This window comes from Erpetoichthys calabaricus, chromosome 5 (genome assembly GCF_900747795.2).
Source record: "Erpetoichthys calabaricus chromosome 5, fErpCal1.3, whole genome shotgun sequence".
Classification (NCBI taxonomy): Eukaryota; Metazoa; Chordata; class Cladistia; order Polypteriformes; family Polypteridae; genus Erpetoichthys; species Erpetoichthys calabaricus.
Genome location: NC_041398.2, coordinates 240588542 through 240605831, shown reverse-complemented (window position 1 = coordinate 240605831; position 17290 = coordinate 240588542). Strand labels below are relative to the sequence as shown.

Sequence of the window (17290 nt, the reverse complement as noted above, 5' to 3'; positions counted from 1 at the left end):
CTGTGGAGCCAACCTGGACCGTCACAAGACTGATGAGCATACATGGCACATTTACCCATTCAAAATTAAATTTTCAACACAATAAAGCGTGCAGAAAGTGAAGGGGTCTGAATACTTTCTGAATGCACTGTATAAGAAATAAACAACAAAGAACAAAGCAAACCTAATCACAGATGCAATTCTTAAAAAAAAAAAAAAAAAAAACCCTGCCATACTCATCCTTACAAGTGAGTGTTAGTTCTAGTGTGTAAGTGTGACTGGGCCTTGCAACGGATCGACGTGCTTGCTACAGACAACTTCATATGTCCCGTACTGCCAGAATAGGCTCCGACTCCCCCAAAATACTCCATTGGATTTGAAGGATTTGAACCCCACTCCCACATAGAAGCATTGTGGTGACAACATTATGCTGTGGGGACAGCAAAACTGGTCAGGACTGGAAGGAAAGATGGATGGCACTTTAATGCAGGGCAATTCTTGAGGAAAACTTGCTTCAGTCTGCCAGAGGTTTGAGACAGGGGTGAAAGTTCATATTCCAGCAGGACAATGAATGACCCTAAACATACAGCTAAAGCTACACTGGAGTGGTTTAAAGGGGGACATTGAAATGACTTGGAGTGGACCTTGTTAAAACCCAGACCCCAATCCAATGGCATGACTTGAAGATTGCTGGAGACCAACAGAACCCACTTAACTTGAATGACTTGGAGCAGTTTGGTGTGGAGGAATGGGAGAAAATCCCAGTGGTGAGGTGTGTTAACCCAACAGAGACATTCAACAAGAGATTTGCAGCTGGAATTGCAGCAAATGGGAGATATTGACTTGGGGGTGCAGACTACACAGAAGACACCCAGTGAGGGCCCTTTCTGGTTCCAGCCTGTAAAGTCCGCAGCTACCACTGTATTGAAGTCGTGTGAAGAAAGAGGAGAGAACTGTAACACAGCTCCACCCAACAGCAAAGTGGAACACAGACGGAATTAAGCGCATTATACACATAATGAATTCAAGTATTTACATTCCTACTGTGCAGGCTTTTTGAAAATACCTAATTAAAATGACGTCTTGTCTATAACGCACACACTAATTTTTAGCAAACTTCATTATATGCAAGATTTTACAGTATGCCCAGGGATCTTTAATGACCACAGAGAGTCAGGACCTCAGCTTTACGTCTTATCTGAAGGATGGTGTCTGTGTTACAGCACTGGGGCTTAGGGTTCACACACAGACCACAAGGGAAGCGCCCCCTGCTGGCCTGACCAACACCTCTTTCAGCAGCAACCCAAGTACTGGCTGGGCCTAAACAGGCTTAGCTTCAAGTGGATGACCTGTTCTGAAGTGCATGGAAGAAAAGAGTGTGCTGCATGCAATCCACTAACAGAAACCTATGAAGCATCTGTTTAATTTTAACTCTGGTATTTGTTATTTTGAAATATGTGATGTGATGGCGCAGCACACAGTTTCCATACCACAAATCCTTGGGGGCTCGGATTGGGGATGCACAGAAGAATTGATCACTTGTGATTCTATATGTTGTTCTTCCTTCCACTTTATATTCCAAGGGAGACCTCATCACATCCATAATAAATGAGCATCTTTACCTGAGCTGAAGTGGGAAGATTTGGTCCCCAGACAGTTGGTGCAGGTGGAGGAAATCCCAGAGCTGCCGAACCGGGACAGCCACCTGGAACACCCTGGATCCAAGAGGCTGGTCCAAGAGGTTCTGCAGACACAATAGTTATCTCAGGTCTCCTGGAAGAAAATAAAACAACAGATTCATGAGCTGACAGATGCTCAGCAGAGCGGTTCATTAAGAGAATTGCGTCAGCACCCATTTAAGCATTGCCTTTAACTTCTAAACAACTTTTGAAACAGGCTACAGAGCCCCGGGGACAAAGAGGAGCCATATAAACACGTGTGCTTCTCACCTCCTGTCACGCTGCTGCTCTGTCTGTGTGGCAATTCTTGTTGATGTAGCTACGTTAAAAGAAAACAAAAAGATAACAGTTAACTGCAGTAGAAAAAAAAATGTGGTGCCTGAACATGAATGCATATTAATGCAAGCAACATAATAAGAGAAAAATCAACAATTCATTCTGCATTAAAGTTTCCCTGATGAGCAGCAGAGTGGCCGAGTGTTTAGTGCTAATGGTTCACACATCTGCCATCCTGGCTTTGAAATCAGCTCTCAGTCTCCATGTGTGTGTGACAATCGCACACTCATCCCAAGCCTGTCTGGGTCTTCTTTTGGGTTCTCTGGTTCTCCTCCCACATCCAAAAGACTTATATTTCAAGTTAACTTGCAATCTAAATTGGCTGAATATGAAGAAGTGTGGGTGGGTACCCTCTGCAATGGACTGGCACCCCCATCCAGGGTGGGCTCCCACCTTTTCCTCCATGCTGCTGACATAAACCCAAGTTCCCTACAAACCTCAACTGGATAAGCGGTTTCAAAAGAGGAAATATAGTGTTTTTAACATTGACCCTTTGTGGGTGGGTGTGTGAGAAGGGTCCCTGTTATGGACTGACACCCCAATCATTATTAGTTCCTGGCTTTTTCCCAGTTCTGTGAGAGAAGTACTGGCTTCTCTGAGACACTGAACTACAAGTGGATTCAGAAAGCATTCAGACTCCTTTGCTTCTGGCACATTCTAATTTTAAATGAATACATTTGCCAAGGTTACCCATCAATCTACACTCAATAACCCATTACGACAAAGTGAACACGTTTTCAGAAAGGTTTGCAAATTTATTAAAAATCAAAAGCTGAAATCTCTTCTTCATATAAGTATTCAGACCCTTTTCTGTGGCACTCCAAATTGTGGTCAGGCACATCCTGTTTGCTTGAATTCTCCTTGAGATGTGTCTAGAACTTGGTAGGAGGCCACCTGTGGCAAACTGAATTGTTGGGACAACGTTTAGAAAAATCACACATCTACCAGTGCTTAAAAGGTCCCACAATTCACATCGCATGCCAGGACAAAAGCCAAGCCATGAAGTTCAAGGACCTCACTGTAGATCTTTGTGATCAAATTGTGGTGAGGCACAGACCAGGGCAAAGGAATTACAGTGATCCCTCGCTATATCGTGCTTCGCCTTTCGCGGCTTCACTCCATCGCGGATTTTATATGTAAGCATATTTAAATATATATCGCGGATTTTTCGCTGCTTCGCGGGTTTCTGCGGACAATGGGTCTTTTAATTTCTGGTACATGCTTCCTCAGTTGGTTTGCCCAGTTGATTTCATACAAGGGACACTATTGGCAGATGGCTGAGAAGCTACCCAGCTTACTTTTCTCTCTCTCTCTCTCTTGCGCTGACTTTTTCTGACCCTGACGTAGGGGGATTGAGCAGGGGGGCTGTTCGCACACCTAGATGATACGGACGCTCGTCTAAAAATGCTGAAAGATTATCATCACGTTGCCATCTTTTGTGCAGCTGCTTCCTGAAACGACATGCTGCACAGTGCTTCGCATACTTAAAAGCTCGAAGGGCACGTATTGATTTTTCACTGTTTTGTTTTTCTCTGGCTCTCTCTCTCTCTGCTCCTGACGGAGGGGGTGTGAGCTGCTGCCTTCAACAGCTTTGTGCCGCGGTGCTTCGCATACTTAAAAGCAAACAGCCCTATTGATTTGTTTGCTTTCCTGTGTCTTTCTGACAGACTCTGCTCCTGACCCGCACTCCTTTGAAGAGGAAAATATGTTTGCATTCTTTTAATTGTGAGACGGAACTGTCATCTCTGTCTTGTCATGGAGCACAGTTTAAACTTTTGAAAAAGAGACAAATGTTTGTTTGCAGTGTTTGAATAACGTTCCTGTCTCTCTACAACCTCCTGTGTTTCTGCGCAAATCTGTGACCCAAGCATGACAATATAAAAATAACCATATAAACATATGGTTTCTACTTCGCGGATTTTCTTATTTCGCGGGTGGCTCTGGAACGCAACCCCCGCGATGGAGGAGGGATTACTGTAAACCATTTATAAAGTTCTGAGTGTTCTCAGGAGCACAGTGGTCTCAATAATTGTGAAATGGAAGAAGTTTGGCACCATCCAGACTCTTCCTAAAGGTGGCTGTCTGGCCAAACTGAGTAATAAGAGCAAGAAGAACCTTGATCTGGGAGGTGACCAAGAACTCAATCTTTAGAAGTCATCTGCTAAGACGGGACAAACTGTGAGAAGGTCAGCCTTCTCAGTGGCACATCAATCAGACATTTTTGTAGAATGGCTAGACAGAAGCCATTCTTGAGTAACAGACGGAAAAGATTCTCTGGTCTGATGAGACAGAGCAGAACTCCAAGCACTATATCTGGAGAAGACTGGACACTGCTCGCAAACCTGCCTAATACCATCTTCATAGTGAAGCATGATGGTGATAGTATCACGCTGTGGGGCTGCTCAAGGACAGGGAGACCAGTCAGGATTGAGCAAAAGATGAAATACAGAGTGGCCCTCAAAGAAACCTGCTCCAGAGTGCATACCACCTCAGACTGGAGTGACAGTTCACTTTCAGCTTGACAATGACCCAAAGCATACAGCCAAGACAACGCTTGAGAGGTTTCAGGACAGGTCTCTGATGGTCTGACAATTGGCTCAGCCAAGGCCCAGACTTAAACCCCATAGAACATCTAGAACCGGAGAAAATGAAGATGGCAGTTTACAGAGACTTCTCACCCAATCTCACAGAGTATGAGAGGATCTGCCAGGAAGAATGGAATAAACTGTCCAAATCCAAGTGTGCAAAGCTTGTAAACGAATTAAAAAATACACTCAAAGCTGGAATTACTGAAAAAGGAGCTTCTATTACTATGGAATTAAATGTTTTGACAATTAAATAAATGATAGATTTCAGTGTTTGATTTTTAATAAATCTGCCAACCTTTTTGAAAACATGCTTTCACTTTGTCATTGAGTGTTATTGAGTGTGGACTGATGGACAAAAGTGGCACATTTGTTTATGTAAATTTAAATCTACAACACAATAAAGTGTGCAGAAAGCAAAGCAGTCTCAATACTTCATGAATCCACCGTACTGTATATAAGCAGTTTCAAAAAATGGATAGATGGACACGTGCTGATTCAAAAATTGGCCTTGCTTGGTTGAGTGCATGCAAGAGTGGGCCCTGTGATGGACTGGTACCCTATTCAGAGTTGGTCCTTGCCTTTTATCCTGTGCTGCCATAATAGGCAGCCAATTCCTATGGCACAACACTGTACAGCAACTGGATGAATGGGTAATTCCAAAATTGGCCCCATGGGGATACATGTGTGAGAGTAAGGACTGTGATGGACCCAGCACCCTCTCTTAGATTTATTCCTACTTTGCATCCAGGGCTGCAAGGACAGACATCTTCTCCCCAAATAACCATTCACACTGGCATGTGTTTTGTTTTTGGTGGGGGAGAAAAATAACAGAGCCTACATACAACTGGAAAACATGCAAGTCCAATGGGAAATTGAAATCAAGATACCAGAGCCCACTGCACCTCTCGGTAGACATAGAGTTGAAGAAACAGTTGGCACTCACTTCTTTTGATGGCCGCTCTAATGGAAGATAGAGGTCCTTGGCTGAAAGGAAGAGGAGAGAAAAAAGAAACACATTAGAGTGAAATGAATGGTCCAATGATGTTATCAGGTGAAGATAAACCTGACATGACTGGGCAATCATTCTCCAACTCCAACTGACGTATTTTTAAAAATATTTAAGACAGATGCCATCCTCAGTGGCTGCTAACTCTTACCCTTCAGGCCAATTTGTTCATCTATAACCCCATAATGAATAAGGCATCTGGATGTTGCTAAAACAATACATTGTGCATGTTGGTCAAGCCATGTAAGAAGAAATTTCACTGAACTCCGTACATGTAACATTAAACCTGATGATGATGGCTGGATCCAGGATTTGACCAGGCTTTTATCTGGTCCTGGAGATTTGTTTGATTTGAGCCGATTTAATCTCAGCAACATTGACCCTCTCTACAATTTTGAAATCAAACCGCACCTCTTTAGTAGTCCCTTTTACCACTAAGAGGTTATTCACTTCCTCACATGTGAAGGCCACAGAAAAATACGAGTTTAGTACATCTGCTGTTTCCCTGTTTGTATATTTTAATTCCCCTTTACTACTTCTGGTGCACTTCAACTCCTTCTCAACTGTTCTTTTACTAGTTTCACCTGGGAGGAATTGTATGAACAGAGCTTGAGCATTCATATTTTGTGTTTTCTGTCTTGACATTTCAGCCTGTTAGTATTAAATGCTAATAAACAAAGGAGCTTATTGTTGTTGGTTTATTCCTTTGTGGCAGTTTGTATGATGCGGCACATCACGAGTTACAACTCAGAAGCCAGAGGGCAACAGCACAGCACATGCAGTAAACACAGAATATATACACATTGTATGTGCCAGGTGATGGTGGACACTTGCTTAGATGCTGGTGCCTTGCGCTTCTAACCCAACCCTATGCTTCAATGTTGCGCTGCATGCAGCATACAGCATACATGCAGTTGGTGTTGTCTCGATGTGTCAATTGGGAGGCTGCTCTATCAGCAAATGAACATCCTTTTGTTGCTTCCTCATAGAATTCCAGCATGTTAGTAAAACACAACTTCCCTCGTCTGAACCCATGATAACTGTTCACTAACACTCAATCCCTTCCCTAAATAATTCTTCCATTAATTTATCTGTGATGCACATTAAGCTTACTGGCCTTGAATGCTTGAATCTGCCAGATCACACTTTTTATATAGCGGAATAAGATTTGCCATTTTCTACTCCTTTTGAGTTACCCCAGTGTGCGCTGATGTCCTAAAAATGTGTGTGAAGGGTTTATACACTGTATGTACTCACTAACCTCCTAAGACACTCCATGATAAATAGTAGTAAATGTATTTTATATTGTTATCTTTAAAATAATAATAAATTATTATTATTATTAGTATTACTAGTAGTATTAAAATTTTTTTTGTTGTTGTATCACATGCAACAAATTAAATCAAGTAACAAGGAGGTGGATTGGCAGATAATCTAGAATCTGCTGAATCACCACATAGGGGGTTTAGATAGCAGACAGGCTTAGGCAGATTTGTGGCAGATGAAATGTAATGTCAGTAAATGTAAAGAATTACAAGTAGGGAGTAAAAACGTTAGGTTGGAATATACAATGGGCGGTCAGAAAATCAAGAGTGCACCTTATGAGAAAGATTTAGGGGTCGTAATGGACTTGACACTATCAACTGCTAGACAAGTCATTAAGAAGGCTAACAGAATGTCAGGTTATATAGCGCCTTGATGTGTGGAGTACAAGTTACAGGAGGTGATGCCCAAGCTTTAAAACATACTGGTGAGGCCTATTCTGGAGTCCTGGGTTCTGTTTTGGTCTTCATGCTACAAAAAGGACATAGCAGAGCTAGAAAAGGTCCAGAGAAGAGTGACTAGGCTGACTCAGGGCTACAGGGGATGAGTTATGAGGAAAGATTAAAAGAGCTCAGCCTTTACAGTTTAAACACAAGGAGATTAAGAGGAGACCTGAGTGAAGTGTTAAAATTATGAAGGGAATTGGTCCAGTGGATTGAGACTGTGACTTTAAAACGACTTCATCAAGAACACAAGGACACAGTTGGAAACTTAAGGGTAAATTTTACACAAGCATTAGGAAGGGTTCTTTACACAGAGAACCACAGACACATGGATTTGTATTTGGTATTAAAGGTTATAGTTAAGATTGTGATATGTACTTGGGAGCAGCCGAAAGAAGAAGAAGATATTTATTGTTCAAATTAAAGCTGTTATAAGAAATAATAGTGTAGTAGTTTTAGATAGGTCTCCAACAATATTCTACTTAGGGCTCCAGTCCGGCCAAAGGTGGCATGGCTCCCACTGAACACAGTTATCTTTACCAAAAAACACACACATCATTGAAATGTGGTTAGAACAAGGAGGCACAGTGGTAGCACAGCCCGGGTCTACCTGCGTGGAGTTTGACAAAGCACTTTAAGTAGTGAGATAAGTGGTAAATAAATGTAAGGAATCATTACTATTAACAAGCTCAAATCATAAGAGGACATGAAGAGAATGTACCTAAAATCAGCACAGAGAGTGAACAGGCAGGGAATATGACCGAGCCTTTGGGGCTGCAAGGCAGCAAGCGTTAAGCATGGAGCCTCCAATGGCAAATGTGAAAGCACATCAGATTCTAGTCATTATTTATTTTTTTATACAATTGCGGACATCAGTTATTCCATTGACTGCTGAGAAATTTGCAGCACTGTCCCCGAGAAGGTTATAGCAACCTTGAAATGCAGTTCTGTGAAAGTCATACTTGTTGCAGGGGCTAATCAACATGTAAGCCAACACTCTGGTAGGCCTGTGCCCAATACTGCCAGCATTGGCTTTGGCACCTCACAATCTTGAGCTGAATTTGAAATTTTTTTTTTTTATTTTATGATCAAACTTTTGAATTTTGTTTTGATTTGGGGAGATGTCTCCTGTACAAAATAACCCATAAACATACACAGAAACACAGACACATGCAGTGGATTCATAAAGTATTCAGACCCTTTCACCTTCTGCATACATTTTTTGTGTTCTAGATCTAATTTGAAATGGTTACATTTTTCATTTTTGCCCATCAATCTACACTAAATATCCCATAATAGCAAAGTGAACACATTTTTCAGATTTACTAAGAATCAAAAGCTAAAATCTCTCATTTATGTAAGTATTAAAACTTTTAATTCAGTACTTTGTAGAAGTCCATTTGTCAGTAATTGCAGCTTCGAGTCTATTTGGCAAGTCTCTATAAACTTTGCACACTTGTGTTTGGGTAGCTTATCCCATTCTTTTTGACAGATCTACTTAAGCTCCATTAGATTGGATGGGATGCGTCTGCAAACAACCAACTTCAGGTCTTCCCACTGGGCTTTGGCTGTACCCCTCAAGGACACTTAGAATTTTATCCCAAAGTCATTCTAGTCTTGCTCTGGCTGAATGCTTCAGATCATTGTCATGCTGAATTGCGAGTCGTCACCCCAGTCTGAGGTCAGGTGTGTTCTGGAGCAGGTTTTACTCTACAACTTCTCTGTATTTGGCTGCATTCATCCTTTCCTCAATTTTGAACAGTCTCCCTGTCCCTGAAAAGCAACTCTGTAGCATGGTGCTTCCACCACCATGCTTCACCATATTGATGGCATTAGGCAGGTGATGAGCAGTGTCCAAACCTTTCCAGGCAAAATGCTTGGAGTTCTGCCTAAAGAGTTAAATTTTTGTCTCATCAGACATGCTGTCAGGGTTTGTTTAAACATAGTTTCTCAAGAGTGACTTCCATCTGGGGGGTATATGACAAACACCTGATTGATGGGAGTGTTGCTGAGAGGTTCTGACTGGTTCTCCCATCTTAGCAGATGACTTCTGAAGCTCTATTAGAGTGACCACTGGGTTACCTTCCCTGAACAAGGCCCTTCTTGGTCTTGGCTAGTCAGTTTGGTTGAATGGCTAACTTTAGGAAGAGTCCTGGTGGTTCCAAACATCTTTCATTTCACAATTATTGAGGCCATTGGGCTCCTGGGAAACACTCAAAACTTTCAAAATGGTGTTATCCCTTTTCACTTATCTGTGCCTCACAACTAAATGACTGTAGAGGTCTACAGAGAGTTCCTTGGACTATACAGCTTGGTTTTTGTCCTGGCATGCAGCGGGAATTGTGGAACCTTCTATGTGGGGGTACACGTATGGCTTTCTTAAATTATGTCCAATTCATTCAATTTGCCACAGGTGGACAACTCCATCAGCAAAAAGCATGCTCCAGGAGCCATGGGATAGGGGACCAATCCCCCAGGTGCAAGCTTTGTGCTGATGACACAGTGTTGTATAACAAGAGAAAAGAGGAAGGAGAGAGGAGGTTGAAAGACTGGAGATGGGCTTTGGAAGATAGAGGATTGAAGATAAATAGGAAGAAGATGAATGTATGAAGTTGAATGATGATCAGGATTCAGAAGTTAGTTAAAAGAGTGGAGATGTTTAAATATCCAGGATCAGTGGTAGATTAGATGCAGAGATAACCCATAGAAGGCAGCCTGGTTGGAACAATTGGAAGATGGTATCAGGAGTAAAGTATTATGTGTTTGAAGAATTATGTTGAAGGGTAAAGGTCAGGTTTTTAAGACTGTGGTGAGACCAGCAATGACGGATGGAGCTGAGGCATGGGCAGTAAAGGGAGCACAGGAGAAGAAGCTGGATGTGGCAGAAATTAAAAAGTTGAGATGGATGTGAAAGGATAGAATAAAAAATGAGACAATCAGAGGTAATAATCATAATAATTCATTACATTTATATAGCGCTTTTCTCAGTACTCAAAGCGCTATCCACACAGGGAGGAACCGGGAAGCGAACCCACAATCTTCCACAGTCTCCTTACTGCAAAGCAGCAGCACTACCACTGCGCCACCTGTGAGTACAAGAAAAGTGGGAGAGATATCTAAGAAACTGCAGGAAAGTAGGATAAAGTGTCGTGGACATGTGACGAGGAGAGACAAGGAATAGGTGGGCAAAAGAGTGATGGGTATAGAAGTACAGGGGAACAGCAAGTGAGAGAGGCCAAAGTGGAGGTGGATGGATGAAGAGGTGCAGGACTGAGCTGTTTAGAGGAGGTGAATCAGACATAACTGGGAAAAGATGAAGAGGAGGAGGAAGAAGAAGACAACAGTCAGATAACTCCAATCAAGTTCTAGACACATCTCAACGGGAATTAAAGCAAACCTCTGCACAACTTGGAGTGCCACAGAGAGGTCTCATGTAGTAGTAATGACCTAATTACCACACTCAACACTTAAACGAATGACAGATTTCAATTTTGGATTTTTAATAAATTCATAAACCTTTCTGAAAACATGTCTTCACTTTGTAAATCTGGGTAATTGAGTACAGATTGATGTGAAAAAAAATGGTAAAATTATCAGCTTCTGTTGTACACCATCCTAGACCTGCCCCTTTTTGCCAGGATCATTTAAAACCTCAGACACCGCCATTTTGAACCAGTTCAGTCTGAAAAGATGTCCTTTCAGTGTTGATTTTCTTTTCTCTGCAATTATATATTGTGTCCCCAACTCTTTATTGTTTTTCATGTTTGCGTTACACCATAGTGAGATGTTAAGCAAAATGACACGGAGGACGGAGTGGTGGCTCTGAGGCTAGAGATCTGCACTGGCAATCGGAAGGTTGCCGGTTCGAATCCCATAAATGCCAAAAGGGACTCTGCTCTGTTGGGCCCTTCAGCAAGGCCCTTAACCTGCAATTGCTGAGCGCTTTGAGTAATGAGAAAAGCGCTATATAAATGCAAAAAATTATTATTAATTAAAATTATAACTGAAAAGGTTACAATATGCAAGCTGTCAAGGCAACTCAGGCCCCTTCTTCAGGCAAGACTTAATCAATTAGCCAATAAAAACCAATCAATTAGCCAATAAAAGGTGTCATTTTGCTTGACTTCTCACTATATCCATAATGGCTACCACAGTACAGCACCCCAGTACTTAGTTACACCACATAAAAGTAAAACAACAACACAATAAAGTGTGTAGAAAGTGAAGGTGTCTGAATACTTTTTGAATCCACTGTATGAGAAAAATCAGTAAAATGAACGTCAAAATCAGTTACTGACATGTAGTTTTGAAACATGCATGCACAATCTTGATGCTCGGAAGCTCACAGTGCAAATTGCAATTCTAGGATATTTAAACTTTTCAAATGAAAATCTTTCTTACATTTATAAAGGCAGTATATACAACAGGTACTTGATGTGTCTGTAACTCTTACAATTCATACTTCATTCTCATTCTTATAATATTATTTACTATTGTCCTGTACGAAAATGCTGCCCTGACTAAAGTGTCACCAGAGGAGACTGCCATGTCACCTCACCCCATGTGTTGGCCCTGCTAATAAGCACCCAAGTGGGTAACCAAACAATATTGCAAAAATACAAATACCTTTTGTAAATGCAAAACTCATATTACCGTACTTCTGAAAACAAAACAAAAAAAGATGGAAAATGGCAGTTACTGAAACGATGAAATTGATTGAAGGGAAAACAACCCACTGATTGTGAAATTAGTTTCCACAAAAATTAGAGGGTCCCCGGGATTGAACTTGGGAATCACTGCTGTAGGGTGACTTCCATTTGTACATTGCAGCTCCAAGATTCCCCTTAGGAGTAAAAAGGATGCTTAATCATTTATTCCTTGGCAAAAAAAAGGAACCGACAGGAAAGCAGGACCTAGTTAACAACCTTGCATTTCCCAGAATTCTATGAATGCAGGGAATTAGACACAGAAAAATAGTATGACACTTAAAACACAGCAAAATGCTATTTATTACAGTAAAAAAAATACACAATTTTACTGCCCCTAAGAACTGATGGCACCATGTAATAGGAACTTTAGTTGAAAATACTGTCCGACTTCCAAATGCACACATCCGCAACACATTCGACTGGATATCACTGTGGTTCAAAAGAAGCAGCTCAAGTTAATAGATGAGGGAATACTTGGCAATGGCGATGGCGAAGTTGAAGAGAAATAGCGGCAGAAGGTCACAAAGTGCAAGGGACGGTTCCAAAAATACCCACTAGAGGGGGAAATTTCATCAAAAACCCTGGCTAGTAACACAGAGGGCCATGTATCTATACAGTATATATAATTCACTAAGCCGCCAGTGAGCAAGACAACCATGGAGCATGCAGGACGGAGCCACACCCACCAACTCTAAGACCATTGGATACGACGAAAACTCGCAGAGCCACGCCCACCAACTCGGACGCAGCAACTCACAAAACACGGCGTCATTCGCGTTTGTCTCTGCTACAGTCCACATGCACCTCTGAGCCACGTTGACTTTTCATTATTCTTTTCGGTTACGACGCACGACCGCGTCCACCATCGCAAACTGTTTTACACGCCATGGTCTTAGAGTTGGTGGGCGGGTCTCTGTGAGTTGCTCTTGCGAGCGTGTGCATGACCAGGCGGTGTGTATGCCTTGAGAACGAGGGTGGACGCGGCAGGACCATCTAAGAAGAGGCATGTTTGTCGCGGATGTGAATCACTGTATGCAGCGTGTAAAACATGGGATACGCACGATATAGCCACGCCCGCCAACGCTAAAACGATGGGATACGCCGACAACTCACAGAGCCACGCCCACCAACTCTAAGACCATGGGACGAGAACGCCTGCCCGCCCGCCTGACTGTTACCAGCGTGTAAAACCATTGCAGCTTTTAACTCACACACTGCAACAACTCACGAAACGTGTGAAACCATTGCAGCTTTTAACCCACAAACTGCAACAACTCACCCAACAAGGAAGCACGGTCTCTCGAGGCATTCACACTGCCGGAAGACAACCATGGGATACGCAAAAAATAGCCATGTCAGTCAACTCACAAAGCCCAGCCCACCAACTCGAGCACGTGTCTACCCACGCTCTCAAGGCATTCACAGTGCCTGCTCATGTGCCCGGACGCAACAACTCACCAACTTGCTTTCGTCTCTGCTACAGTACACATGCACCACTGAGCCATGTTGACTTTTCATTATTGTTTTCGGTTTCGGCAGCATTTCCACATATAATCCACCAAGTCGTCCGACCATGGGGTACAAACGACAGAGCACCACCCAACAACTTGAACCGATAGAGAGATACGCCCACCAACTCTAAGAGCATGGGACGACAATGCCTGCCCGCCCGCCAGACTGTTATCCGGGTTCACCGCAATGTACTGGAGTGTAAAACCATCACAACTATCAGACACTGTCTATATCTAAGAAGATATATAGATACTCATTATTCCCCGGCACGTGTCCACCCACGCTCTCAAGGCATTCACAGTGCCTGCTCATGTGCCCGGACGCAACAACTCACCACACACAAATTTTGCTTAATTTGACTCAACACGGGAAACCTCACCCTGCCCAGACACGGAGAGGATTGACAGATTGATAGCTCTTTCTCGATTCTGTGCATGGTGTTGCATGGCTGTTCTTAGTTGGTGGAGCGATTTGTCTGGTTAATTCCGAAAACGAATGAGACTCCCTACTGCTAAATAGTTACGCAATCACCAAGCGGTCGGCGTCCAACTTCTTAAAAGGACAAGTGGCTTTCAGCCACGTGAGATTGAGCATTAACAGGTATGTGATGCCCTTGGATGTCCGGTACTGCATGCGCACTACACTGAATGGATCAACGTGTGTCTACCCGGTGCAGACAGGTGTGGGTAAGCTGTTGAACCCCATTCGTAATGGGGACCGGGGCTTGCAATTGTTCCCCACGAACGAGGAATACCCAGTAAGTGCAGGTCATATGCTCGCACTGATTACGTCCCTGCCCTTTGTAAACACATCCCCCCAAGGGGGGGCTTGCTACAACCATGGTCGGGTGACTTGGTGGATTATATATAGAAAAGCAGCCGGAACCGCAAAGAACAATGAAAAGACAACGTGGCTCAGAGGTGCACAGACAACAGTGACTCAGGTGAGAAGTTGGGGGCGGGCACATGAGCAGGCAGTGCATACTGAATGATGATTGTATGTTGGTTCGTAGCGTGTATTGTTGCAATGTTACTTTTCTTGGTGGTTTATTAAATTACGGATTTTGCAAATGTTCATTTTTTTCCCTCTGCTTAAAAAAACATTAAAAACGTGGCATGATTATGCGGCATATGCTACGCAGCGGGTTGGTATGCAGCGTGTAAAACAGTTTGTTTGTCATGGATAATTTGCCTTTTACTTTTACACGAAGACAATTTCCTGTTAGATTGGCCTTTGCGATGACAATTAATAAGGCTCTGGGCCAAACTTTCAAAAAGATATGCATGTATCTGCCAAAACCAGTTTTCAGTCACGGACAATAATTGTATGTTGCTCTCTCCAGAGTTCCATCTTTTCATTCACTTACTGTTGTATCCTCAAACCCACCCCTTTTAGACAACTGTGTCTTTCTGGAAGTGTTCAGCCAACAATAAATAATTATGGGGCGTATGCCTGCAGGAACACATGCAGCGAGTGAGCCAGAGAGAGAGTGAGCGACACACACACATACAGGCAGGCGCGAGAGAGAGAGGGCTGGATGCATAAGAATAATAATACTTCATTATATTGATATAACGGTGTTCTCAGTATTCAAAGCGCTATCCACACAGGGAGGAACCGGGAAGCGAACCCACAATCTTCCACAGTCTCCTTACTGCAAAGCAGCAGCACAACCACTGCGCCACAAGGCAGTTAAAGAATGCACCGGGCTCGATTTTGTTTTCACTTCTGTTTACAGCGATCGGGTCGTAGCCTGCATTGTTGCAATGTTACTTTTCTTGGTGGCTTATTACATTACGGATGTTTCACATGTTCATTTTTTTCCCAGTGCTTAAAAGACATTAAAAAAGTGTTTCTCAGCTGTGACTCCGGAACAACTCAGTACGCAAGCTATATTAAGTGTCAACAACGAAGACTTGCTACACCTTAATGAACAAGTACTGACACTTATCCCTACCGACGAAGTAACTTTCACCAGCGTGGCCTCCATCGTCACAGACGATCCCGCTTTCAGTCACGAACAATTGTATGTTGCTCTCTCCAGAGGTCTATCTTTTCATTCACTCACAGTCATATCCTCAAACCCACCCCATTTGGACAACTGTGTGATTCAGGAAGTGTTCACCCATCAATACATAATTATGCGGCGTAGCGCCTAGTAATCTTTATAAAATACAAAAATGTATTTTTAAATAAATGCTCTGAAATAACATGAAGCTCTGTGGAACACATAAAGGCAAAACAGCCATCCAAGGTGAACTGAAGTCCCAATACAGTAATCCAAGTCAAGGTCAGAAAAAGGAGCAGAAGTTCAAAAATCCAGGAAAACATACAATAAGCATAAGCAGAGAGATATGGGGAAAAAACACTCACTGACCCTCTGGGATATTCAAATGAACCTCCAGGAACTTTGGGAAACCTTCACCTTTGTAGAGTTGAGGGCAGTCCTGGCGATGATGAACAAGTGGTCTCACCTCTTTGGGAGCCACCCACAAAACACATGGAACATACCAAAAGATATATAAATACACAGAAACTAAGTAAACAACAATATTAACATAAAGAAAAGAATTACAATCAAACAAACACATTACTCAAGAATGGAAGGATTCCTCACAGAAACATAACAAGATGGAGCAACACTGGCCCAGGTGAGGAACTGCTGTACCTATAGTAGTGGACACCCTTGGTGATTCACCAAAAGATCTCGAGCACCAGCTTAATCTTTTGGACCCTGACATAATCCCCTTGCATTAACTATAGAAGCCAGAACTGTTAGGGGATGCTCATACCTGGAGCCAAGAGCCCTGAATATCTCATGATTTGATGTTTGGTGTACCAAACCCAGTCAGAAACACCGGATTGACTGTGTGTACCAGCAACAATAACGATACAGCTGAAACTCCAGTTACATCAATTCAAATATTATAAGAACTGGTGGCAGAAGATAAAAAAGGAAAAGAATGTAAAAAAAAAAAGCTAGAACAGTGCACGGCTATAGGCATTCTTCTTATGTGGTGTTGCCTCTTATACTCTCATTATCTCACACTGTTGGTGGCACGAGAAAGAGTGAGATGTTCACCCCCTGTACTGCCATCTCCATCCCATCCAATTGTGAAACCACGTCTTCTCCACATACTGTACCTAGAAATGGTTCGACTTGTGGCATCAAATAGTCATACGGAGGATAAAGCAGAGTGAGTGAGTGAGACACTCGACTGTTCTTTATTAAAAAAAAAAAAAGAAAAATACAAGTGATATAAAACTATCAAGTATGTCCAGTTTGTATTCATAGTGAACAACTTATTTCAGAAACGGTCTAGTGAAATAAGGAAAAAAAAAATCCTACAAAACCTGGTAGCATTAGTGTGCCCACCCTTTAATAATCAAGGATGTGGCTGCGTTCAGAACCAGCCAGTCACGTTAAGTCTCATCTCAAATAGTATTTAGCATACACCTGACATCAATTTAAAGTGGCTGTGATTGAGTTTGGCTGTTTCTGTAGAATTATTCTTCTTGGTTACAACATATTCCAAAAGCAGCAAAGAGTTTTTAAAACATGAATAGGATCGCATCATTGAAAGGTTATCAGTCAGGACAGGGGTAAAGCATTAAACATGCAATGGAGCACAGTGTAGACAGCCATCAACATGTGGAGAAAACACAGCAACGCTACCAAGATCAGGATGTCCCTCCAAGATTGATGAGAAGATAA

At 42.5% G+C, this 17290-nt stretch overlaps 1 protein-coding gene across 3 annotated transcripts in view; it reads right to left on the bottom strand.

Moving 5' to 3' along the window:
• Window positions 1-17290, bottom strand: part of sh3d19 (SH3 domain containing 19) — a 195980-nt gene that overhangs the window by 54944 nt on the left and 123746 nt on the right. For all 3 annotated transcript variants that reach the window (XM_028802703.2, XM_028802702.2, XM_028802701.2), the window contains exons 3-5: window positions 5526-5566; window positions 1929-1977; window positions 1602-1752 (exon numbers count right to left, since the gene is read on the bottom strand). In XM_028802703.2, the coding sequence (XP_028658536.1) occupies window positions 1602-1752; window positions 1929-1977; window positions 5526-5566 (241 nt within the window). The remainder of the gene's footprint in view (window positions 1-1601; window positions 1753-1928; window positions 1978-5525; window positions 5567-17290) is intronic.